The sequence below is a fragment of the Colletes latitarsis genome, chromosome 8 (genome assembly GCF_051014445.1).
Source record: "Colletes latitarsis isolate SP2378_abdomen chromosome 8, iyColLati1, whole genome shotgun sequence".
Classification (NCBI taxonomy): domain Eukaryota; kingdom Metazoa; phylum Arthropoda; class Insecta; order Hymenoptera; family Colletidae; genus Colletes; species Colletes latitarsis.
The window spans coordinates 25,563,435-25,590,984 of record NC_135141.1 but is presented as its reverse complement, the minus strand read 5'-3'; the positions used below and the strand labels follow the sequence as shown (position 1 = coordinate 25,590,984).

The following is a 27,550-nucleotide window of genomic DNA, read 5'->3' as shown; positions in this document are numbered from 1 at the left end:
AAAACGAACAGAGAACAAACATCTGATATGTAGGAATCTTTTACTTATACCGTGTATAGATTTGCTGTATATGTACTGTATGGATTATACACTTAACTTAACGTGATGACTGTATATTTATATGTTGACCATGTTCAAAAAGTTAACGATATATAATAGTTGATGATGATGAGAGTTTTATATTTCATGTTACGAGTACGCTCTATATTGTGGAATACACTTTAATCGAATTCGCCGCATCACGCTGTCGGAACTGTGACTATTGGTATATTTCGTTCCATTGAACAACTCTTCTTTTTTTTTTTTTTGTACAAATAAATTCGTAATTTCTCCCCAATGAAAAATATTTGTATTGCGTAACCCAAACGTTTAAACGTGATACGTGTGTATCGTGTAACGCTATTTGTTTTACAGATAACTCTCCATTAGAGGGGGCACGGACTCTGCTTTTTTTTTTAAAATGTTACCCGTTACGCAACAGCGTTCAAAACCATTAAAAAGATAGTGAAAACGGATAATGCTCGATGGATTGATTTACGAGTTCCTTTTAAACGTCTCTGGACACGAGTTTTCATCCGCAAGAGAACGGTTAGCAGGCAGTTCGCGTGTAATCCGATTTAACACTTGTCTAACAAGATTCGGTTGCCCCGAAACCCCTACAGAACGAATCTAATTGCATTTAAGTATAGTACGAACATCCTAAAATATTGTGATTTAAGGTAAGTCACATTTTAATTGAAGTATCTACTTGCATTTTTATTATACATGATGAATTACCATCTTAACCCCTTCCCGTACTTTAACGAGTCTGATTCGCGATGAAGATTTTGAACAACAAATCACAATCGTGATCGAGTTTTAGTTCCTATCAGTACGCCACGAGAGTCGGTCACGATTCTTATAATCTCTGTTACAAAGCAGTTTAGCATCAGTCTGGTTTGTTTACTGTTTGGGCCCGGATTTCGTCGAGCTAAATGCCACGGGAAGGGGTTAATCTGAATTACATTTGTACTAACTTGACAGTTTTATAACATTCTACTGTCAATGATGTCTATTGTAGTTTGATACTTTGTAGTGAAATTGTAGTGCCATCTAGGGACAGTACTTTTCAAAGACTGATCAATAGTTCCATTCAAAGGCACCGAGCAAAATACATTGCAAATGACACGCGTGAAGTTAAAGGATCGGGAAATACGAAGAAAGATTATTTGTCGGTAGTAATCCCTATTGAGATTGCAACAGGTACGGACGTTTGTCAAAACTTGAATCGGTCGTGTCAAGTAGATTATTGCTAACGACGCAGGCGAATATAGTTCGAATTACATTCCTGAGATTTTTTGTTCGTCTTCAAGTTGTGGGGCCACGGCTGTCAAACGGAAACAGAAAATTTTATGTAATCGTACGCGAGTTAGGTTAGTGCACTGGATTATTGTTTGTATGTAAACAATATCGAAAGTGACGTGTGCTCTGGCATGAAAGTTTTAGTCCATTATATTTCTGGGCGTGGTGCTGTGATGCCGTACGTATTCTATCCTAGCATTGATGTTTTATGCAAAGTTTCGCTGTAAACAATTGAACCCTTCGTTCGACCGATAGAACGAGTAACGCAGAAAGAGTCATCGACGCGATGAGGCCCCGATTAAAAATGATAAAACGCGAATAGAAGGACTCGCCCAAAGAGCCTTAGAGCTCATTATTCCGTTGTACGTCACCCTGTAATTAAAACATGTAACTTAATTTCGCTGGATCAAAAATATATATTTTGTCTAAGTGTCTAACAAATCCCAGTTTATGTCCCTTTCGTGTGTTTTTGCCTTCGAACGAAGCTTTGATTAGGGTCCAGCATATACGGCATAACAGTACGAAGCATCGTCTACGAATTTTATTGATGACATTATTGCGATTTCTTACTTAACATTTAGCTTTTATTTATTCTTTGATGCTTCTACGCTTACGTGCTAGACATTCGTCACTTACGATGATTTTGTTTCGTTACGCGTTTTGAGGTTAAGTGATTCATACGGAAATGTATATATTTCAAAGATGTTAAATGTAAGAATTTAGTGAGTGTTCTTTGTTAATTTTTAGCTGCTACATATTGGTATATTCCTAGCAAATAGCCCGTTCACCGATCGGGGTGAGTTATATGTCATTCGATTCGTCTAATTCAGTACATTATTGATATGCATTTCATTATCTGCGGAAATTCGTTATTTTTTTATAAACTTGTCGTAAAGTTACAGTAAAAAGTAAGGTTAAGTACATTTTTTGACAGATTCACAGGTAGAAACAAGTGACTATTGTTACTGTGTTCAAAATTCTAGGTAGACAAATGCTAATTTGTTAAAAATTTATTGAAATTTCTGCTATTTCTGCTAATATTTCATTGAATAAATCACCATTTTACTATTAGGTACATTTACTAAATACATAATGGCTCAGGTATCCAATGAAGTTGCTCTTCTTGAAAATATAAAATATTGATAGTATTATATGTTATAAAAAAGATTAAAAAATGTGTGGCATGCCTCCAAGTGGTTTCAATTTAATTCGTGTAAGCATTAGTAATGGGATCTTCAAAAGAAAAAGAAGAGTATAAACACCTCATCGTAAACCATAGTTTATATTTTAAAGACCCAAAAACAGGTGCTCGTACAAACACAATTGAAACTACATGGAGGCATAGTAAACATTTTTTGCCTGAATATTGTCGGTTAGTATTTGCAATTTCACACGTTTTTTAATATTTTTTGTAACATATAATACCATAAATACTTTCTATTTTTAGCAAAAAAGATAATTTCATCGGGTATCTAAGCCATTATGTATTTTACAAATCTTACAAGCAGGGGAAGGATGATTTATTTAATCAAATATTAAAAGAAATTTCTGAAATTTCTTTTGACTCTGTAGAAAATGAAAATATACCAGATCTAGACGATAATGAAATTTAATAATAAAAAAAAGTTAAATCAATGCACTACATACAATTGTAATTTATTATATTATCTACCCGTAATCAGTGTCAGAGGGGGGTGGCAACATTTTTTACTGTTGCTGCATGTACTGTCTAACTATAAGTACTGTCTGAGTAGGTCTGGGTTATACGGGTGGGTGGGGAGTAATTGTTGTTGCACATACTGTCGACCTGATCGACTCATGAAAAGTCTATGCGTAAAAAAATGATTTTTATGCATACACATTCTACAAATTCCCATTTGACAATGTAGCATTATCAAATTAGATCAATCATTTATAATTTGTAACATGAACATAGCAACGATAGTCACTTGTTTCTACCTGTGAACCTGCCAAAAAATGTACTTAACCTTACTTTTTACTGTAACTTTACGACAAGTTTATAAAAAAATAACAAATTTCCGCAGATAATGAAATGCATATCAATAATGTACTGAATTAGACGAATCGAATGCCGTATAACTCACTCCGATCGGTGAACAGGCCGTTTGCTAGGAATGTTCCTACTTTTTTTGTTTTCAGTTGGAGGAATTAGAATATCAAACAGCTATATTGGTCCGTTAAATGTGAAATATCAAGGATTCAACGAGACTACAATCATGGAGAAGAGAGGCAGTGCTGAGCTTCTGAGCACTGAGCAAAACAACTCCAAGAATGCCAGTTCTGACTCTATTAATTCGGACAGCAAGAGCAGTTCGCTGAATTCCAAAATAGGTCAAGAAACGGTAACTTAAACTAACTCGAATAATTTTTAAAATTATATCCTTTCGCGTGTCTAATTCTACGCAAGCATTCAACTTCTATAGGAAAGCTGGGAAAAAGCGTCTCAAATGAAAAGTTTTTCCTCAAGCTCTACGTCGACAGATAATAATATTGTCTCTGCTTTAGAAGCTAGACAAGACGATCAAGTAAAAGTGAGTTCTTTGTAGATGCATATTCCGTTCCTTTAGCCCTTGATCCAGATTAGGGTACTTTCCCCAGAGATGTATCGGCTGGACGAGGGTTAAACAGTTATTTATCCTCAGAGTATGCTTTCTCCAGACGAGTCACATTATTTCGATTTTATTAATTTCGTGCATTTCAATTTCTGTTGGAAAATTCTGTTTTATCACTTTTACTTTTTAGATAGTTACATCATTAGAACATTTAGTCGATCAAAATAGTGTTTAAATAATTTCCCTGCGAACATGTCTGTCTCTTTTCGCAGAACTTGTCCAGTGGAGAAACGGGTCCACCGCTTCTCAACGGAGAACGAGTACAAGGCATCGCTCACGAAGTGACTCACGTATGCCCTTACTCGGGACCAGTTAGGGGTGTCCTTAGCGTTACGAACTACAAGCTTCATTTTCGAAGCGTAGAACGCGAAAGGCCTTACATAGTCGAAGTGCCATTGGGCGTTGTTACCAGAATCGAAAAAATTGGAGGCGTGTCCAGCAAACGTGAAAATTCCTACGGGATCGAAGTGTTTTGCAAAGACATGCGGAATCTCAGATTTGCCCATAAGCAAGAGAATCATTCCAGGAGGGACGTTTTCGAGAAGCTCCAACAGTATTCGTTCCCTTTGTCCCACGACTTGCCTGTATTCGCGTTCGAGTATTCCGAAACTTTTCCTGAAAACGGCTGGAACGTTTACGAGCCCATAGCCGAATTGAAACGGATGGTGAAGAACGTTAAAGAATTACGCTTCGACGAAATATTTGGGAGTTCTGTACGGCGATTAAAATTGTGGTTATTTTCAGGGCGTGAATAACGATATGTGGAAGATATCGAAAATCAACGATACGTATTCGGTGTGCGATAGTTATCCGGCTGTGTGGGCGGTGCCCGCAGCAGCGACCGACGAGGATTTACAAGCGTCGGCTGCCTTCCGGAGTAAGGGAAGGCTTCCGGTGCTCTCGTGGATTCATCCAGAGAGCCAGGCGACGATCACCCGTTGCGCTCAACCGCTGGTAGGCGTGGGTAAGCGTAGCCGCGAAGACGAGAGGTACGTCCAACTGATAATGGATGCAAACGCACAAAGTCATAAGCTTTTCATCATGGACGCTCGACCTATGCCCAACGCGATGGCGAACAAAGCAAAGGGCGGTGGTTACGAGAACGAGGACGATTACCAGAATGCGGAGCTCGTGTTCCTTGACATCCACAATATACACGTGATGAGAGAAAGTCTTAGAAAATTAAAAGGTAACGATAATTATAATACATCATTATTATACATAGAGACATGAGGAATCATTTACATTTTTCTATTCTGTTCGAATAGTATTATTATAGTATGTACATATTTGTAACGTAAAGGGGGACACTCGGCGATATACTGTTGTCAAATCTGACTCTCTGGCGTTGCTTGAATTTAATTTTGCCCGACTGTTGTCGTTTGGTAATTATCGTTAATACTATTTAACACCTTATAGAAATATGCTTTCCAACGATCGAAGAAGCCAGATGGTTATCAGGGTTAGGATCTACTGTTTGGTTGAAGCATATTAAAAACGTGCTCGTAGGGGCTTTTCGGATAGTAGACAAAGTTGAAAATCATAAGACTTCGGTGCTGGTGCATTGTTCGGATGGTTGGGATAGGACGTCACAGGTAATCGCAAAATGATCGAATGTACTTCGTTCAAGGAAACTTTACCTTTAAATGTTTATGACTGTTCGCAGCTCACAGCCCTTGCCATGTTAATGTTAGATCCGTATTACAGAACTATCAAAGGTTTTGAGGTTCTTATAGAAAAAGAATGGCTCAGTTTTGGTCACAAATTTCAACAGGTGCGTGGTTCGAACGTTCAACTTTTATAATTTTCTTACGCATCAATAACATAACTTCGACGACGTTGTTTCAGAGAATCGGCCATGGCGACGAGCACCACAGCGACGCTGACAGGTCTCCAGTATTTTTACAATTTATAGACTGCGTTTGGCAGATAAACTGTCAGTTTCCGAATGCATTCGAGTTCAATGAACATTTTCTAATTACTATCCTCGATCATCTGTACTCTTGCAGATTTGGCACATTTTTATTTAGCAGGTATTTTCCGTATTATTTATTTTCCCGTTATAGTTCGTTCGCGGGTTTCGTGTTACTATCGTGATCATCGTATTACTTATACAGCGAACGTGAGAGAGTACAGGAACAAGTGAAACAAAAAACTGTCTCGTTGTGGTCATACACCAATAGTCAATTATCCCTTTATCAAAATCCATTGTACTGGGCAGCTTCGCATTGTCATCACGTTTTAATGCCGATCGCTAGCATGAGGTACATCAAACCGTGGAAAAGTCTCTACTGTAGATGGAATCCTACCATGCGACGACAGGTCCGTGAGAAGTCTTAACTTGTCGTTTAAACTACCAACGAATCTTGAATTTTCACGCAAGCTATTCGCGTAAATTCATAATTCTCGTCGTTACGTGTTGTTCAAGGATCCTATTTACCAACGAACGAGGGAACTTCTAGTCTTTAAGGACCATCTCGAGAAGCAGCTTCAGGAGGGCCTTCGCGAACAGGCTTCCCGAGCAAATCGACTCTTGATATCACCGGCACCACCTAGGATACATTCACCGCTCCACTTATAGCACGGCTAAGATTCATTTCGTCATTTAACGGTCTGTTGTAAACGTGCTTCGTGCTTCCTCTTCCCGCTTGAGTCGGTGTACGACATCGATTAAACTCGCAATCGCTGTGTACGGAACGCACGTTGTTAAAAGAGAAAAAAAAAAAAAAAGAAAGACGTTTACGACTCTTGAGCAGTTGACTATAGATTGGTCCTCCTTCCCACGTGTTAAGGAATATAAAAAAACGCAAACTCCTGAAACAATTAATCGCATTAACCATGGAAAAACAAAACCGACGGAGATCGCGAAATAAAAAGAAAATGTTAGCGTCTCTCGAGATATTTGTTTACGGCGCGTTAACGGATGTTTTCAGAATGTATACGTGTTTATATATTACTCATTTCGTGTGTTTTGGAGCAAACATGATTCGCAACAACAGTATAGCCGGCACTTCGGCGATCAAGGATAACATAAGACCAAAGATGAATGTGGCAAGGCATATTCCCAGAAATATGGCTGCCTAAGGAAGAAAGAAACAAATGAAACACAATTTTTATTATAGTTTCCGTTTAGAGATATTTCGTTAACATCGTTCCAACTTACGGTCGTTACTGGATCGTGGAAGAGGGGGTAGCTGGTTGATAAGTAGACTGTGTATATAAGTAGAGGGTTTAGAAGGTAAATGGAGTACGATATCCTGCTGAGGGGTAACCACACTGGATGCGACAAAACTTTATTTATTATACCTAGAATCATAAAGGGGAAATGCTCGAAGATTAACAATTATTACGTAAGACATTGTTATCGGACTAAATCGTGAATTAACGATCAGTTTGCTTACCGCCGTTGTTCGTGGCACACGCCACCACTAGCCACGCAATGCCAAAAGCCCAAACTACTCTGGACAGTGCCGCGTAAGCGACGCTCAAAACGATGGGGAGGTTTCTATCTATTAGGCCGTACAGAACCGTGAAGTTGCACATTGTACCAATTGTCCAACCGATAGCTAAGGCTTTCTGAAAGAGACCATTTTTGACGGATGCGTAACGTCGTGAATATGTAATATGCTTCGTGCACATTGATTGAACCGAATATAGTAGACTGGTATACGTGAAATGTTCGTTCAGTTCAACGAAAGCGAGGAGAAGTTTCGAGTAACCGGATTATTGTTGGCCAATGTAAAATGTAAAAAGGCATTCGACGTGTACCAATCTAAAGTAGTGATTAGCGACTGTAAATAATTGGTTTATTACGTTTGACAATTCTAGTTTGTACTCCCACTTGGCGAGAAGGTGAGCCGTGGCCATCCCTAACAAAAATGGTCCAATTCTGAGCAACGGCGGTATGTACAGCAGGCTCAGTGTTTGGAACTGTATGTCAATTCTAAAAGAAAGATGACACTTGAATATTGTACAGAATCAGTACCAAATTTTTTGGACACTTACAGGGGAATGTAGTCGATAGTATACGCTATGTAACCGGTCGCCACGATCGACGTAATAAACGTAACGATGCCCACGGCCAGGGCGAAGTTGAAGTGCCTGAAATCGTTGATCGAGATTAAACGATGATCGAGCAGTTGACACGAGAAAAAGGAGAACATTTGAATTATAAACTTACGTGATCGATATTAGTAGCAACAATGTACCGTATATGAAGAATTGCGTGTCATCGGACAGATACCAACTCCATGTAAGGCACTGAAACAATTACTTCTCTCGAATGAACCGTTTCGTGTGACACGCGTCGTACGAAAGTAATAAACAGTTATAAATAATTCGAATGTACTATATGTAGAATTGTAAAATTATCCTTGGTCAATGCACTTCGGTTAGGGTTTCTGTGTGTTTCGTATACTATTTCGGTTACGGAATTTAATTTGGTAATTTTTTCAAAATACAATAAAGCTGTGAGCAGTCGGTTCCTATTACAAGATTTGCCCATCTATATTTTTCATTTTTATACGTGCATATTTATAATGTTAGTTCTTTGTTCTGAGAAGGGCTAGCGAGTCGACGGAAACGTTAAATAATAATTTAGATACCAACCGTTTTTGTACCGAGAATGCGTGTACGAAAATTAATTAAATACAATTAAGCAGTTTAAGAAAAAGAAAAATTTTTATTTCAGTAAAATTACACATACCAGATCGTTCCAAGAGTAGAAAGTGTTGATGTAAAGTAGATTCTTCCACCAGTTTTCTATGCATCTTTCGTGGGGTCTCTCGTACATGTAGATCAGAGAGTTCTTCTCGATCCAGGAGAAGGTTAGTATCGCAATTAGTATCGTGACCACGTACGCGGGTGTAAGCCTTTGAATGAAATTTATAAACATTATATCATTTCTGTGGAATTACGCCCTGATAGTTTTATGCTTTCCCATATTTTTTGTTTGACAGAAACGAACGTGTGCAAATGAAGAATACCGTACCTAATGATCCTCCGGAACAGTATCAGGGAGAAATGCAATAGCCTCACACCTACGGACTCGTTCTGGGACTTCTTCTTCTCCTCTCTCGTTTTCACGAATAAATGAGTTAGTAAAAATCCGCTTATGAAGAAGAAGGTGTCTACCGAGTACGATGCATTGCTGAAAGGTTGCGTTATGACAATGGTAGTTTGTAGAAATGCTGTCATCTTGTTACCTGTTAAAGGAGGTATAGCACACTTGGGTTATCGAGAACAGAGACTGTAATTGTTTGGTCCCCTATAGTGGTAGATACTCATCCAGACTATTCATAGAAATTATTTATTTTAGTGTCGTCTTACCTACGCTAAAAGCGCCGTAAATGAGGACGTGCACTATGAGGATCCATACTACTCCAATGACTTTCATCCCGTGAAGCATGTTCAGGGAATCTGGTTGTGGATTCAGTTTAAATATTGCCTTTATATTCGTGTAGGCCGAGAAACACATCAGAATTCTACCCATCAAGCTTTCATCTTCGACGAGCGGTGGGACGGGTTTCTCGCTTTTTGTTGGCTCTGGTTTCTTTTCCGTGTCCTTCTTCGGTTCTGTTCAAAGAATTATCTGGTTCATCGCACGTCGAAAGAGAACCCTGCCAGCGTTCTTATGGGAAATGGCCCACGGTCAAAACCTTTTCCAATTTTAATACAGGGTGTTTGGCCACCCTTGGGAAAAGTGTCAATGGGAGATTCTAGAGGCCAAAATAAGACGAGAATCAAGAATATCAATTCCTTGATTGAGACTTTGTTAAAAAGTTATTAAAAAATTTCAAATCGTTCTGAAAAAATTATATTTAGTTAAAGGGGGCAATTACAAGCATTTTTGGTCAATAGACATACCCTCGAAATCGTAACCATTTTCGAGAAAAAAATTCGGGTAGATATTGAGATTTTTAGACGAAATTAAAAAATTTCTAATCATACTAAAAAAATTAGATTTAGTTATAGGGGCCAATTACAAGCATTTTTGGTCAATAGACATGCCCTCGAAATCGTAACCATTTTCGAGAAAAAAATTCGAGTAGATACTGAGATTTTTAGACGAAATTAAAAAATTTCTAATCATAATAAAAAAATTATATTTAGTTAAAGGGGGCAATTACAAGCATTTTTGGTCAATAGACATACCCTCGAAATCGTAACCATTTTCGAGAAAAAAATTCGGGTAGATACTGAGATTTTTAGACAAAATTAAAAAATTTCTAATCATAATAAAAAAATTATATTTAGTTATAAGGGTCAGTTACAAGCATTTTTGGTCAATAGACATATCCTCGAAATCGTAACCATTTTCGAGAAAAAAATTCGGTAGTGGCGGAACTTTAAACGTTAATAACTTTTTAACGAAGCCTCCATCAACAAATTGGTATTCTTGATTTTCGTACTATTTTGGCCTCTAGAATCTCCCATTACAATTTTCCCCGTATATGACGTATATGACGCTTAGTAAATAGTTTTCGAGCTGTGTCAGTTCAAACGCCATTTCCCAACGAGAATTCTGCGGTGTCAATCGTTAATTGTTTTTCGTACGCTGCTCAAAATAACGATAAAAATCAAGATAATAATGGGATCGTTGATTTTAGATGGGTCTATTTATTATTCGCGAGTCAGCTTCCTTTGGATTATTTTGAACAGCGTATAATCGCTATTTAATGCCAACTAACCAGTGGTGATGTTGTTGTTCTGGTAAGGAACGAACTTTTTCTTTTTCTCCAAGTATTCTTGATGCACCGTCAGGTCATAGTATGTGCCCGCCACCACCATACCTACCGACGATGCCAAGACTAAGCTGCAAGCAAAAGGTTCGAGCGTGTAACTATTTCAAGAGAATCGCTTACGCAACGAGGCGACACTTTTTGCCGTTTCCGTGCGTTCTCGAAATGAAACTGTTTGAAGAACAAATGAAAGAGCGAGCGTAATTTTCATTATAAATGCGAACAAGCACAGACGCGACGTTTTCACTTCGCGGTGCTACGGAGAAGCGTGGTAAAATAGCGACGCGAATTTAAGATCGTCCCATAAGATGTACACTTTCGACCGTGAACCTTTAAGATTGCAGCGATTACCATTGTCCATTACGTACATGATTACGATCGTCGGTCCATCGACATTCCATTGATCGTACTTCTTGTAATCGATGACCTTGATCAGGTCGAATTCCACGTTGTAAATTCGTGCAAAGAGTAGAGTTCTATCTTGGAAGACCTTCTCTATCATTATCGATATCTGGTCCTCGGTACAGGACGACGGCAGACAGAGTCCAAGCGATATGACTTTCTAAAAATCCATGATTTCGTTTAATCGACTGTTCATTTGTTTAATCGTTCGGTTGTACTTCCGTGTAAACTAACTATTCTACCGTGAATCTCATTAATGGATAAATACGCGCGTGAACGGTAACCTGTTCTTCTTTATGTTGATGGACGCTGGGGTTTACCAGCTCTGTGGTTTGTAAAAGTATAACGCAATGTTATTTTTCAATTACCATAACGTTGACCTAGCCGTGTGTCCCCTGGATCTAACGCTTCCGCTAGACATATCGATCATTCATCGTTCTACGATTATTATTTGGCTTGTAAACACGTTGTAACGACAGCCATTCTAAGAGCTGACCGAAATTGTAACAGGATTCTTCTAAAGAACGATCGAGCTATGAGTCCATGGGTCTTTGACGCTTTCTATCCTCGCGACTCGAGCAAAATGTTCAACTTCGAATTTCTAGGTCAAGGTCAAGGTCAGGGTCCTTTCTTGCAGGTCGAAAGCAAAGAAATTAAGTGGACGGTTTAACGACTCTGCACCCTTACTTCTGCGGGTTCTTGGAGCACGATGTCTTGCATGTAAGAGTCCTCGTGCATCTGGGCGACGTAGAAGTTGACCTTGAAGGGCGGAACCTCGAAGTTTATATCGTTGTACCGTGTTCCGTTGTCCAGGAGACTCCATTTCAACTGGGGGACCGTCCTGTCGTTGATCCGGTTGCATTCCTGTCGATCGCCTAACCAATAGTTGTTCCCACTGATGTACCCGGTGCCTGGCAAGCCGTTCGAATCCAATACTTTGGAAACAGAAACATCCCTTATAGAGCTAGCTAAATTAGAGGCTTGGAGACTCTCTTCTCGAATATTCGAACGCTTTAGCTGACCAAATATCGCTAATATGAAATTCAAAATCTGTGAGTTTGCAATTCTATAGCTTTTTCGATTTTTGCCCGATTCGAATAAAATTTCAATTCCTCGACTGGACTAACTTAAAATATGGGCTGTTTAACGTTGCAAAATTTCTGCTAGGAGGGGGGGGTTAGGTCTAGGACACCCGCTATAAAATACACGATATTTCGCTCACACTGTCTATCACAGAAGCATTTGTAATGAAAGTTAAAATTCGTGTTGGTCCATGTAAATTATCGATACAGAGACATAATTAAAAAAAAAAGACACGTGTCAGCTGACGTCATACAGACTCGCTGTAAATAAATCGTTACGTTTATAGCTCCTATAATATACCCAAAATGGCATCTGGAGTCAATTAATCCAAAAAAAAAGACGAAAATAAATGTCCCATAAATATTTAACGATTCCTCTACGCTTGCTTCTGTGTAACCATAGTGATGTCACGAGTGACGTATGCATTCGGAATATTTAGTTGGTGTCTTTGATTCATTTTGATGGAACCGCGCATAAAATTACGGTATATTTCGTTTTTATGAAAATTAAAGAGTTTGGTTCTGGAAAGGGTGATCGAATCGTGACCGAAGATTTAGCCATCGCCGTAGTTGCTCTATCGAAACTAGTTTCTTGTGTAACACGGAAGAAAGTCAACGGCCCACGTCGGGGTGGCTGGCTCTACGAAAAATCTCGACGCAATCGTCGCGTAATCGCATTTACCATACAACAGAGAGAGGTTCTTGTTGCACAAGACGCGCCCGGCTGTGTTAATGGAGACAAATTTTAAGCTAAATTCACACCATTCTATCAACTAAATTCCCCGTCAAATATTTGCGCTGTAAATCTGACAAAATTAATTACGTTACGTGTGGCGTACTGGTATTCATCATCCCCACTCTAGTTCCCACGTTACTACCCTGAATCAATCGACCGTCGATTTCCGGTAATTGTAATTGTCCTATTAACGTTTCCTTCGTCTCAAGAAGCGTTTACAACCGGAAAATGAAAGTGCAAGTACTCTCGTTCTCAAGCACGAGCATGGTTTCTTAATTACTTCGTAGATAATGGTATTCTTTTCGCGATCATAACCTCAAATCATTTTCACCGGTTTAATCGTTTCCCCTCGATGATACAATTCACATTGAGAATTATTCCCAGAGTTATTTAAACGCAAAAGGGTCACGAGCTTTCATCAGAAGGTAAATGGAAAAAAAGTAGTTCCATATCGTATCAATCAAATTTAAGTCTAGCATGGTTAGAGAAGTAATTCTGCAATTAACAGAGTGAGAGTGCAAGCGTTAGGTCACACTCTTAGCCTGAACTTGCATTTACGTGTCATTATGGCAACTATTTGTTACGTGAAATAACAAATAGTTGATTTTGCTTTGTTTTTCGCATTAGTCTCTGGAATTGAACACGAAAGGATATTCGACTTCTGAGTCGTTTACGAGTTTAAATTCGATCGTTGCGCAACAGTGTCATCGCGAAACTGAGATGGACAAATATCTTATATAAATGTACATTCCAAACAACGAATGAAAAGTAACCTAGCTCGTATTCGTTTCTCGCTGAATCAAACGAACAAATGAAAATTTTAAACTGTTCGATCGAATTGAATTTTTATTTTAATTATTTCTACTTGAATATTCCTAATAATTTTTCCCTATGCATATACAGGGTGTTCGGCCACCGCTGGGAAAAATTTTAATGGGGGACTCTGGGGACCAAAACAAGACGAAAATCAAAAATTTCAAATCGTTCTGGAAAAATTATTTTCGGTTGCAAGGGTCAATTACAATCATTTTTGGTGAATAGACATACCCTCGAAATCCTACCCATTTTTTAGAAAAAAATTCGAGAAGGTGTGAAATTTTTCGACGGAAAACAAAAATTTCAAATCGTTTTGGAAAAATTATTTTCGGTTGCAGGGGTCAATTACAATCATTTTTGGTGAATAGACATACCTCCGAAATCCTACCCATTTTCTAGAAAAAAATTCGAGAAGGTGTGAAATTTTTCGACGGAAAAAAAAAATTTCAAATCGTTTTGGAAAAATTATTTTCGGTTGCGGGGGTCAATTACAATAATTTTTGGTGAATAGACATAACCCCGAAATCTTGCGCATTTTTGAGAAAAAAATTCAGTACGTGCGGAACTTTAAACGTTAATAACTTTTTAACGAATCCTCCATCAACAAATTGGTATTCTTGATTTTCGTCTTATTTTGGCCTCCAGAATCTCCCATTAAAATTTTTCCCAGGGGTGATCGAACACCCTGTATATGAACTTGGTTCGACCATAGTTTCCTCGATGTGGTAACATTTATAGAGGAAAAGTTGCTCAGATCGGTGACCTTGACAGTATACTTGAAGGTCATACAAAACGACCAAACGATTTTTTTAACGATGTGAATATTTTTGTCGACGAGTGTCGCCTGTGTAAATATTTTCTTCGTCTTGAAACCGAGAACAAAAGTACTGTAAATGTGTCACTTTGGTAGAATGCCACTCTAGATAAATATGTTTTTCCATTGGACAAGTATCGTCGATGTTTGTTTCGCATAAGTTGCATGTTTGTGTAGTGAACTCGCGTTTGACAGTGCTTTAAAAGATACTAAATAATGGTGAAACATTTCGTTGTAAGTTATTGCTTTCAACGAACTCGTGTATCCCCTTATTATAACCTAAAGATCCATTTGTAGATACTAACATCTGACGTTCTAATTTGGTTACTTTTATTCCCCTTATCGATACCATAATAACGATGATAACCTAAAGATCCATTCGTAGATACTAAAATTAGACGTTCTAATTCGGTTACTTTTATTCCCCTTATCGATACCATAATAACGACGAAACATTTTGTTGCAAATTATTGCTTTCAACGAATTCGTGTATCCCCTTATTATAACCTAAAGCTCCATTCGTAGATACTAAAATGAGACGTTCTAATTCGGTTACTTTTATTCCCCTTATCGATACCATAATAACGACGAAACATTTTGTTGCAAGTTATTGCTTTCAACGAACTCGTGTATCCCCTTATTATAACCTAAAGCTCCATTCGTAGATACTAAAATGAGACGTTCTAATTCGGTTACTTTTATTCCCCTTATCGATACCATAATAACGACGAAACATTTTGTTGCAAATTATTGCTTTCAACGAACTCGTGTATCCCCTTATTATAACCTAAAGCTCCATTCGTAGATACTCAAATCTGACGTTCTAATTCGGTTACTTTTATTCCCCTTATCGATACCATAATAACGACGAAACATTTTGTTGCAAATTATTGCTTTCAACGAATTCGTGTATCCCCTTATTATAACCTAAACCGCCATTCGTAGATACTAAAATTAGACGTTCTAATTCGGTTACTTTTATTCCCCTTATCGATACCATAATAACGACGAAACATTTTGTTGCAAATTATTGCTTTCAACGAACTCGTGTATCCCCTTATTATAACCTAAAGCTCCATTCGTAGATACTACAATCTGACGTTCTAATTCGGTTACTTTTATTCCCCTTATCGATACCATAATAACGACGAAACATTTTGTTGCAAATTATTGCTTTCAACGAATTCGTGTATCCCCTTATTATAATCTAAAGCTCCATTCGTAAATACTACAATCTGACGTTCTAATTCGGTTACTTTCATTCCCTTTATCGATACCATAATAACGACGAAACATTTTGTTGCAAGTTATTGCTTTCAACGAACTCGTGTATCCCCTTATTATAACCTAAAGCTCCATTCGTAGATACTAAAATCTGACGTTCTAATTCGGTTACTTTTATTCCCCTTATCGATACCATAATAACGACGAAACATTTTGTTGCAAATTATTGCTTTCAACGAATTCGTGTATCCCCTTATTATAACCTAAAGCTCCATTCGTAGATACTACAATCTGACGTTCTAATTCGGTTACTTTTATTCCCTTTATCGATACCATAATAACGACGAAACATTTTGTTGCAAATTATTGCTTTCAACGAACTCGTGTATCCCCTTATTATAACCTAAAGCTCCATTCGTAGATACTACAATCTGACGTTCTAATTCGGTTACTTTTATTCCCTTTATCGATACCATAATAACGACGAAACATTTTGTTGCAAATTATTGCTTTCAACGAACTCGTGTATCCCCTTATTATAACCTAAAGCTCCATTCGTAGATACTAAAATTAGACGTTCTAATTCGGTTACTTTTATTCCCCTTATCGATACCATAATAACGATGAAACATTTTGTTGCAAATTATTGCTTTCAACGAACTCGTGTATCCCCTTATTATAACCTAAAGCTCCATTCGTAGATACTAAAATGAGACGTTCTAATTCGGTTACTTTTATTCCCCTTATCGATACATGGGTATTTATCTTGGGAAAATATCGAATTCCAAATGAGTATGAATCAACCTTTACCGAGCATCGTAAATGCTCTTAGACGCGAACGGGAAACGAGCCGGTTACGAAACACGGCAGCGTCGCGCGTATCGTTTCGATCGTTGGAATTCGCCCGGTAGTAACGCGTAGTGTTAAATTTCATTTTTTTTTTTGTTCCGGAAGGATAAAGAAAGCCGAGGAAAACATCTACGAATCATTTTTACGAACTTTTCATGCCCCACATTATTTGGTTCTCGATGGCCCGATCCACCTCTAGCAATTCCGTGTGACACTTGGTCTCGTTGATGAGATCCACGTTGCTGATGATCGCGTAAAAGGGTATCGTTTCCCTCATCGTTGCCCGGTTAGGATCGATCGCGTGGATCGACGCGCAGAACGCCACCAACAGAACAATCTTCGTGCGGACCATGGTTGCGTATCTGATATTTACTTTCGTTCACCGAATCGATCGTTGTTCACTGCTAGTTTCGATGTGCATTACGCGCGTAATACGAATGTGTCGCGTATACCGAACACGATGATCGTTCGTTCGACGGTCGATCGTTAACGTTTTCGAACGTTTCGTTTGCACTGTCGTGGTTTTCGGTTCTGCGCGGGAACAGGATCGAGAGAATCGACCGGACGCGTCCGCGTACGAAACGTTACTCGTGGAATCGACGATCACCTGGACGCGATCCCGAACAGACAGAACGAATCGACGGAGGGAGCAGACAATTTATTTGCATGAAGCACCACGACCAAGGAGAAACAACGATCGGCAACGAACTGGTCCAACAAGGAGGAGGAATCGCAGAATCCGAATGGAAAGCAACACGGTCCTCCTCGTCCTCGTCGCCGGCGTACGTTTGCCTTTGAAGTGGCGCCGCGACAACCCCACCACGCCTTTCCTACCGCCATGTTTGTTTCCCGCGCGACGCACGGTGTAGGCGTCTGGGGACAAAACTGCCAAACTAATTTATCTACGACCTATGACTCCCTAGAATTTTGTTTGACAATATTTCTCTCCGAGGAAATTTATTTTATCGTATATATTCCTTTACATTTGATTTTTAACCTTTCTTTTTTCAACCTTTGAGGTTAGATTTATCGCGCAGTTTCCGAGTGTAATCGACATGCACAATCGATCGGTTGTTATGTACAGTAAGTTTTTCAATTTTGTCATATTCATAGATAATGTATATATTTAGTCGGTTGTTATGTACAGTAAGTTTTTCAACATTGTCATATTCATAGATAATGTGTATATTTAGTCGATTGTTATGTATATTAGGTTTTTCAACTTGGTCGAACTGATGGATGATGTGTATACCCGGACGATTATTATGTATAGGAGATTTTTCATATCTGGACGTATTCATTAGAGTCTAATCTACAATGTATTTTAGTATCATTCGTTCTTCACCGCGGAAATTAACATATACCAACAATTATTGAAGCTCGTGTTTACAAAAACGAATATTACATTTTAACGTTTCAACGAGACTTATTCTTTGAATGTTTCTTTTGAATGCGATGAGACTTGTTATTCTAGGATCGTTGATTACGAATTCAGGGTTGAAAATAGCAAACGTACAGCGAGTGTAAAGTTAAATACCAAGTTTTAATAAAATATACCGGGAAAAAATAGTTTCATATACAGAGTGTTCGACCACCCCTGGAAAAAATTTTAATGGGGGATTCTAGAGGCCAAAATAAGACGAAAATCAAGAATACCAATTTGTTGATGGAGGCTCCGTTAGAAAGTTATTAACTATTAAATTCAACAATTCCAAATCGTCCTGGAAAAATTATTTTCGGCTGCGGGGGTCAATTACAATCATTTTTGGTGAATAGACATATCCCCAAAATCCCATCCACTTTCGAGAAAAAAAATCGGGTAGGTGGTGAAATTTTTAGACGAAATTAAAAAATTTCAAATCATACTAAAAAAATTATATTTAGTTACAGAGGTCAATTATAATTATTTTTGGTCATTACACATACCCTCGAAATCCTACCCACTTTCTAGATAAAAATTCGAGAAGGTGTGAAGTTTTTTTACGAGAAAAAAAATTATTCAAATCACTCTAAAAAAATTATTTTCGGTTGCGGGGGTCAATTACAATCATTTTTGGTCATTACATATACCCCCGATATTCTTATCACTTTCGAGAAAAAAATTCCTTACCGAAAATCTAATTGGGTGCCTAAATTTTTCGACGAAAAAAAATTTCAAATCATTCTGGAAAAATTATTTTCGGTTGTGGGGGCAAATTACGATCATTTTTGGTGAATAGACATATCCCCGAAATCCTACCCACTTTCTAGATAAAAATTCGAGAAGGTGTGAAGTTTTTTTACGAGAAAAAAAATTATTCAAATCACTCTAAAAAAATTATTTTCGGTTGCGGGGGTCAATTACAATCATTATTGGTCATTACACATACCCCCGAAATCCTACGCACTTTCGAGAAAAAAATTCCTCACCGAAAATCTAATTGGGTGCCTAAATTTTTCGACGAAAAAAAATTTCAAATCATTCTGGAAAAATTATTTTCGGTTGTGGGGGTCAATTACGATAATTTTTGGTGAATAGACATAACCCCGAAATCTTACGCACTTTCGAGAAAAAAATTCAGAAAAGTGGACAAATTTTTCGACAAAATTAAAAAATTTCAAATCGTTTTGGAAAAATTATTTTCGGTTGCAGGGGTCAATTACAATCATTTTTGGTCATTACACATACCCCCGAAATCCTAAGCACTTTCGAGAAAAAAATTCCTCACCGAAAATCTAATTAGGTGCCTAATTTTTTCGACGAAAAAAAATTTCAAATCATTCTGGACAAATTATTTTCGGTTGTGGGGGCAAATTACGATCATTTTTGGTGAATAGACATAACCTCGAAATCTTGCGCATCTTCGAGAAAAAAATTCAGTACGGACGGAACTTTAAACGTTAATAACTTTTTAACGAAGCCTCCATCGACAAATTTATATTCTTGATTTTCGTCCTATTTTGGCTTCTAGAATCCCCCATTAAAATTTTTCCCAGTGGTGACCGAACACCCTGTATTTTCGTTGGAAGGCATTATTCGCCATATTGTATTTGGTGCATTCGTATAGCGATCCAAGATCGCCAGAAACTATCTAATATTTTTATACGATTTACAAGGATTAAATAGTTTCTATCATTCTCGTCTGTCAAGAATAAATCTGAAACCTTGTGTCCACGAGGTCGGGATCGTATAATTTACTGTTGACCTCGCGTGGCCGGTAGAGCAATAAAATGGCAATCAACCTGATAGCATTGTAAATACGTTCCGACAAATAAACTCAAAAGGCGTGATAGCGAGTGAGACGGCGGCATTACTTAACACTTTTGAAACAATGTAGCCTGTTAAGTAAATAAAAAATACTCGCAACCGATTCGTCATTTCGACATCCACGGCTGCTTCGAGACGGGGTTGCTTATCGTACCATTGAAACGCTATAAATAATAACGCAAAGACGGAAAAAGCAAAGCTTGAAATTTGCTAGTGAAAGGGTTCGGAGGAATTTCGTAAAAACGGATGATGAAGCATTTTCATATGCAAAGACAAATCGTAGAGGAGCAAAATGAATGGGTAAATAGGTTTTGAAACAAGGACCTTGTAAATAAGGTTGAAGCTGGACCAAGAATCCATCTCTGCCGCATATTTAGCTAGCCAGAGCGTGGGAAAAAGCGACGCGACGTAGTCGAATTTAGGAGTGCAGTAAAAACAACGAAAACATGAATGTTTAAAACGTTGAGCAAGCCACGTCGCAATGTTCAAAGAAGGAAATCACCGAGGATCGAGGAAACACGTCGGGAAGGATATAAACTACACTTTGGAGGTTAGAATGCGTACAGAGATTTAAAAAGCAAAAGATCTCATCGTTTGTACTTTCTGGTCTTAACAAATTTTTCCAAAGGTAAATTTGATCGCGTATCTTCGTTTCTGAATCTCTCGTGCTGGAATTCCACGGAGCAACGCTGAATATTCCACCTTTGCCGCTTAACCCGTGAAATTTTGACATCATGGCACACCTCTTTGCGTCAGAGAATTACTTGAACTCATAAATACACATAGATCACTCGACAAAGGATGCTTTTGACCTTGTTTTTTAACCTTATTGCTCATTCCTTGGCTCGTTTTCTCACTCTGGAACTCGCTATTGTACCTTCTCGACGGATTAGATGTTTGACACGCGGTACGGTCACTTTGGCAATTTTGCTTCCGTTCATATTCGTTTTTTCTTTCTTTAATTAACACGAATAACCTGTATCTATTAACCAATCAACCCCTCTTGCCTTACGATTTAATTTGCGATCGTGCTTGAATCCAGGGGTGCAAATCTTGTAACCGCGACTAAAAAGTTCCCAGCGACTGTCGAGGAACGTGTCGTTAATTGGGACGTTTACCGAATGATTATTATTATTATTTCATCGCGATTGCGTGTCGGGGAAGTTTTAAAAGGCGTTGCACAGGACTTTACCCAATCGCGCCAATAAAATAAGAATGCTAATTGCGCGAAGCAAGAACGTAAAATTGCTTAGGAGCACGGCTATTAAGCGGGGCGGCGTGAAGTGAAAGTTTTCGACGGAAGATGGCGGGAAGAAACCGCGGGAAGAAGGACGAACGTGTAAGCTCGTCGAAGGAAAGATCTTTATCGCGATTATACACGACGATCGATCACTGTGCTCATCGGGGACCGGTACACGCGCAGCATCCAAGTGAAAACGAGAGCGACTCTTTTGTAATACTTTGCATAATAGGCTCGTCTAGATGGCACGAACAAATACCAGTTCCTCGCTCCCTGCCCATTGTGTCTCAATTTCGTCATAATCGTATGCACCTGTGAATGAACACGCCCGATGGAAAAAGCATGCTTGTGGTCATTTTAAAGACACGAGAGCGTATCGTATGAATTATGGAGCTTGAATGTCCGGGGACGAGCGATAAATCTCGATTTTCTTTCGTTGTTATGGGGATCGAGGTTAGGTTTCGTCGAGGGGTTATTCGCTCGAAGAGATCGAGAGACCTTGTGCTTGAAATCGATACGAAATCGGAAATAAAGTAAAGACTCTCATACTTGAACACCCTAATATCCTAATTCTCTTCCACTCTTTCCAATAATCATTTCCTTCAGTTACATAATTCTTTAGTAGAACAAGAGTAAGGAAACGAGGTTAGGATTCGATTAGAAATGACGTCATTTTCTAGAAACCGCCAAAACTTGTGCCATCTCTTCAGGTATCATGTTCTCCTAATACAAAATTTCGAAAAGTGACGTATTTTGGAAGGCTCGAGAAAAGGGTAAAATGAGAGAAAAATGAATCGAACAGTTCGTTTAACTTTTCTACAAGTTTATTTTTGTTAAAACATACTATTTATACAGGGTGTTCGGCCACCCATGGGAAAAATTTTAATAGGGGGTTCTAGGGGGCAAAATAAGACGAAAATCAAGAATACCAATTTGTCGATGGAGGCTTCGTTAAAAAGTTATTAACGTTTAAAGTTCTGCTCGTACCGAATTTTTTTCTCGAAAATGCACAAGATTTCGGGGGTATGTGTAATGACCAAAAATGATTGTAATTGACCCCCGCAACTGAAAATAATTTTTCCAGAACGATTTGAAATATTTTAATTTCGTCGATTTTGGGCACCTAATTAGATTTTCGATTAGGAATTTTTTTCTCGGAAGTGCGTAGGATTTCGGGGATATGTGTAATGACCAAAAATGATTGTAATTGACCCCTGCAACTGAAAATAATTTTCCCAAAACGATTTGAAATTTTTTTTTTCCGTCGAAAAATTTCACACCTTCCCGAATTTTTTTCTTGAAAGTGGATAGGATTTTGGGGGTATGTCTATTCACCAAAAATGATTGTAATTGACCCCCGCAACTGAAAATAACTTTTCCAGAATGATTTGAAATTTTTTTTTTTCGTCGATTTTGGGCACCTAATTAGATTTTCGGTAAGGAATTTTTTTCTCGAAAGTGCGTAGGATTTCGGGGGTATGTCTATTCACCAAAAATGATTGTAATTGACCCCTGCAACTGAAAATAATTTTTCTAGAACGATTCGAAATATTTTAATTTCGTTGAAAAATTTGTCCACCTTGTCGAATTTTTTTCTCGAAAGTGGGTAGGATTTCGAGGGTATGTGTATTGATCAAAAATGATTGTAATTGACCCCCGCAACTGAAAATAATTTTTCCAGGACGATTCGAAATTTTTGTATTTAATTGTTAATTAATTCATCAACAAATTAGTATTCTTGATTTTCGTCTTATTTTGGCCTCTAACACCCTATACACAGATATCTGTTCCGTAAAGTGTTACATGTTGTCTCCATGGATTCTAATGATAGTTCAAACAAAGAAAGTATCAATAGTAACAACAATATCTTCGGTAGTCGTAGTATCGGTAGAAATAGATGTAGAATTAGATTACCAGCCGTAGTAGAAGTTGCAGAACAGGTTAAACGTGATATAATTGTTTAAATGATGCTTGTGTTGACAAATGATGATGTCGTTTCCCTAGAATCATAGTAAATCAATAGCTATCGAAAGGAAGCACGTAGGGTATAATACAGTTATTTAAAATGTAAAAGATAGGAGTTAGAAATGTTTCAAAACACTTTGCATAATAAGGAAACTGATTGACGGGACATTTTAGGTAAGCAGGCCAGTGCATTGGCGTTCTGTGAATGTTCTAGACAAATTGGCTACGTGAATTCCGCGTAAAGCGTGCGTCGAGCCTTTAACGAATGAGTCGAAATTATGCATTAGCATATCTTTTTAGAAAGAGACGTCGTATCCCGTTGACAGCTAGTCGCGTTTAATGGCTCTGCGGCCACACGAACGACCACCGGTTTCGTAACATTATGCTCGACTCCGATAGAAAAACTTGCACGGGTTAAATTATCGGCTCGAGGGAACTGACCGCCGTAGTTTATGCAAATCGGCGAGCGGTGCCAAATTTTTCAGCCGGGGAAACCAGGACTTTTGAAATGTTACTCTACTCGATCTCACGGATTGCTACATCCCGTCAGTCGCGTCCACATTCTACGCGAGAGCGTGGTCAAGATTTTGTCTAGGAAATACGTTGGACAAAATCTTAATTACCGAAACCTGTAAACTATAATAAATATGGACAAAAGGAGAATTTTACTTCCCCAAAATAGCTGCTGGCTTCTGTTCGAATAAGTAATGAGGTTAGAATGCGGGTTAACACGAGCGATGCCGAGCGCGGCCGAGAGTAACCGAAGCAAATAGTTGCAGGCCGAATGCACACGTGCAGTAAAAAAAAGTGTAAGAGTAAAACCTAGCGTTATCGTACATTGTTAGTGTTAACACTAGTGATAATAGACCTCTGTTAAAGTAGAAAAGAGCAGAGTTCTCGATAATTTCCAACAGCTTCTAGGGAAATTAATACTCGGTCCGTGAGAGGTTAAAAAGTAACGAGGCCCGACAACCGACGAGGAAAGTTCTCAGATTTTCTGTAACCTGTAAAAAGTGTAACGACCGTGACTGTACACGGAAACGACGAAAACTGTGCAGCAGTTGGTTTTCTAATTTCGAGGAAACGTGCAAAGATAATCGGTCATAGGGAGAGAGAGGGGGGAAACAGCATTCCGGGTCGATTTGTTCGTTTCGCGTAACAGCGTGATGCATAATGAACGCGAAACTTCATTATTCGTTCCGCGGTTGTTTGCGACGCGATTCCAGCCGTTAATGAAACGAATTCCAGCATCGCTCCGAGGAAAGGAGAGAGAGGTTGTAACATTCTCTCTCATTTTTCTCTCTGCAGCGTAAAATATTCCAGACGCCAACAAAATGTAAATCGACGGGTCGCGTGGCTTCTTGATCGTTCGTTAATAACTCCGTCCTTTTTTTAATCGATTACGTGAATATCGATGTTACGCGATCGGTACCTTTCCGTTAAAAAAAGACCAACGTGCGATACACGTGATCGTTCTACGAGATTATCATGTAAATTTCGCTTAAGCAAAAATCACAAATAATGTTAAACAAATCAGCGACGAAACAGAGTTCGGACCGAGTAACGCGATGGATTTTTATCCATCATTGAGATAACTGAATTCTAACATTAAATAACTCGAACAACAAATTTACAACCTTTGCAACCTCCAGACAAACGCAAACAAGACAAGGTCGCAAAAATTGGATAATTAAAGCCTGATCGCCGGACGTCAGCGTCCAGTATGGATGAAAAAGGAAACTGGTCTCCGATGACGACGATTCTTTTGTTAATTTACATAATTGCGTATTATGGACAGTATTTTCTGAAATGAAAACACCCCCTCCCCGGTTCAGTTCGGAAAAACAACGAGCATAATATACGCGATTATGCAAACAAAAAAAATTGCGCGATAGACCAGTTTTTTTATCGATTTTGGTCGCTGATGTCCCTGGACGCATTGTACTTTATCCCCGTAACGTAAACTTCGCGTTCGCGTGGAAACTATCTTCTTTCGAGACTTCCGGCGCCCCGCGTCTCTTTCCTACGCAAGAGGTTTTCACTTTTTTCGTGTTTTTATTCGCTTTCCACTGTCGAGGACTAGATTGATGCATGGCACTTAACCGTAAGAGAAAAGATGCGAATAGTCGGGGAAAAAACTTTCCGTCGTGGTCTGTAACATCTGGTAATTAACAATAGATTTAAACATATCCAGTGGACTTTTTTATATTACCAAACGTATTATTCAAAAAGCGACTTTTTTATATTACCAATAAATTACATTTGTCGAGATAAACGTAGCCACAGGCGAACATGGCGAATTTATTACTAATCATAATCTATTCTATTTCTTCTCATATACAGGGTGTCCAACCAACCATGGGGAAAATTTTAATGGGGGATTCTAGAGGCCAAAATAAGACGAAAATCAAGAATACCAATTTGTTGATGGAGTCTTCGTTAAAAAGTTATTAATGCTTAAAATTCCGGTTGTTCTGAATTTTTTTCTCGAAAATGCCCAAGATTTCGGGGGTATACCTATTCACCAAAAATGATTCTAATTGACCCCCGCAACCGAAAATAATTTTTCCAGATCGATTTGAAATTTTTTTTTTCCGTCGAAAAATTTCACACCTTCTCGAATTTTTTTCTCGAAAGTGGGTAGGATTTCGAGGGTATGTGTAATGATCAAAAATGATTGTAATTGACCCACGCAACTGACAATAATTTTTCCAGAACGATTTGAAATATTTTTTTTTTGTCAGTCTCTTAATTAGATTTTCGGTAAGAAATTTTTTTCTCGAAAATACGTAGGATTTCGAGGGTATGTGTAATGACCAAAAATGATTGTAATTGACCCCCGCAACCTAAAATAATTTTTCCAAAACGATTTGAAATTTTTTTTTTCCCGTCGAAAAATTTCATACCTTCTCGAATTTTTTTCTCGAAAGTGGGTAGGATTTCGTGGGTATGTGTAATGACCAAAAATAATTGCAATTGACCCCCGCAACCGAAAATAATTTTTCCAGAACGATTTGAAATTTTCCAATTTAATTGTTAATAACTTTTTAACGAAGTCTCCATCAACAAATTGATATTCTTGATTTTCGTCTTATTTTGGCCTCTAGAATCTACCATTAAAATTTTTCCCAGGGTTGGTCGAACACCCTGTATGTAGACCATACTTCCATCGGAATATGTATCGCCTAATGGTAATTTCTGAAACTTGTCATCAACCCTAATTAAATTGTCATTGTTTTTATTGAATAAACAATCGCGTGCTACGAACGTCAGCAGTGTCTGATAGATTCTTGCTATTACAAGATCAAGCATAGATATCGAAATTTTCGTGCGTCATCGTTGCATTTACCGAGTCGACTGTTGTGTTGAAAATTTTTCGTGCAAGATTAAGCATAACAGGTCGCATCTGTCTGACTCTGGCTCATTAAGAAATCCACGTGACTCTTTGGGGATCGTCATTTTAGAGCACGAGCGTCGAATAAACCGAAGAAAATACTTTCAACCTTTCATTTTAGGTTATGACTTCGCATCGTATTTGTAACGATGCTCTAACGCTCGTTCTTCCATTTTGTGAAGCTAAAATTTTTTCACTCGGAGATCTAAGAAAACTGTGGGAAGTCAGAGGTTGACGATATTTATAGTTAAATGTTAATAAGCCGTGAATTTTAATAATATACGTCATTATCGGATCCGAGCGACGAACCACGTCAAATGATATAAATTCACCTTGCGAAATTCGAAGTAACAGAGCTCGAACGACGAACTGGTAGACCTATGTTTCAAAGTCGAACGTTCCTTTTGTGAAGTTCTAGAAAACGCTCCTCTTAGCTGTATCTCTCTATCTTCCTATACGTAGAAATAAAACAAACAAATAAAATCCTAGGGGTTGGATACTGACTGGTAGCGATACTTCCGTTCTCTTCGATGACAGCCATGAAAGTAAAAGAAGCAAAGAGGAAGAGAAAAGTGTATCGCGAGTGGAATGGAACTTATTTTCTTCGCGACGTTGCGTTCTATTACGTTCCCAGATTTACGTTTCGCGTTTCTTTTCGTTCAGACGTAATAGAAGGGAATTATACCGTGAAAGCGTTGGCATAACATTCATAACGAAACGCGTATCAGTCGGAGATGCCAGACAGAGGCCCGGGTGCACCGTGGACATCTCATTCCACTTTCTCATACTACGTGAAATCACGCGTGCATACGTGAGCTCGTGCAGTTTCGGAGGGTCGACAAAGACAAACTGACATATGCCCTCTTTCTCGATTATCCGAAGCTGCCCGAAGTAATTTCGGACCGTCTCGTGGGAGTTAGAGAGGAAGGCTCGCATTTGCCTTCTCGCTCTCGAACAACTGAAATCCGACCTTACGTCAACGACATAAAATTTTTTTTTATTGTTCCTATGTATCAGCGTACATATGTATGCACATTATTAATACAATTGAGTATAAATAAATAACT

At 38.4% G+C, this 27,550-nt stretch overlaps 2 protein-coding genes across 2 annotated transcripts; one reads left to right on the top strand and one right to left on the bottom strand.

Annotated features, from left to right (window-relative positions):
* The first annotated feature begins 924 nt into the window (after window positions 1–924).
* Mtm (phosphatidylinositol-3-phosphate phosphatase) lies at window positions 925–8,128 on the top strand. The gene is given in 10 exon segments (XM_076770961.1): window positions 925–1,506; window positions 3,502–3,704; window positions 3,786–3,893; window positions 4,187–4,639; window positions 4,719–5,163; window positions 5,394–5,569; window positions 5,641–5,763; window positions 5,766–6,007; window positions 6,092–6,296; window positions 6,403–8,128. Coding segments are annotated over 10 exon segments (2,142 nt in total). The 5' UTR covers window positions 925–1,472; the 3' UTR covers window positions 6,556–8,128.
* LOC143344678 (nose resistant to fluoxetine protein 6) lies at window positions 5,157–17,379 on the bottom strand. The gene is made up of 14 exons (XM_076770950.1): window positions 16,788–17,379; window positions 11,804–12,051; window positions 11,083–11,276; window positions 10,664–10,788; window positions 9,303–9,548; window positions 8,965–9,178; window positions 8,680–8,845; window positions 8,155–8,234; window positions 7,980–8,075; window positions 7,788–7,917; window positions 7,376–7,550; window positions 7,138–7,280; window positions 6,932–7,054; window positions 5,157–6,788 (listed from the first exon to the last, which is right to left on the bottom strand). Exons 1-13 carry the CDS (start codon window positions 16,987–16,989, stop codon window positions 6,932–6,934), a joined length of 2,142 nt encoding a protein of 713 aa, XP_076627065.1. The 5' UTR covers window positions 16,990–17,379; the 3' UTR covers window positions 5,157–6,788.
* Between the last annotated feature and the right edge of the window lie 10,171 nt (window positions 17,380–27,550).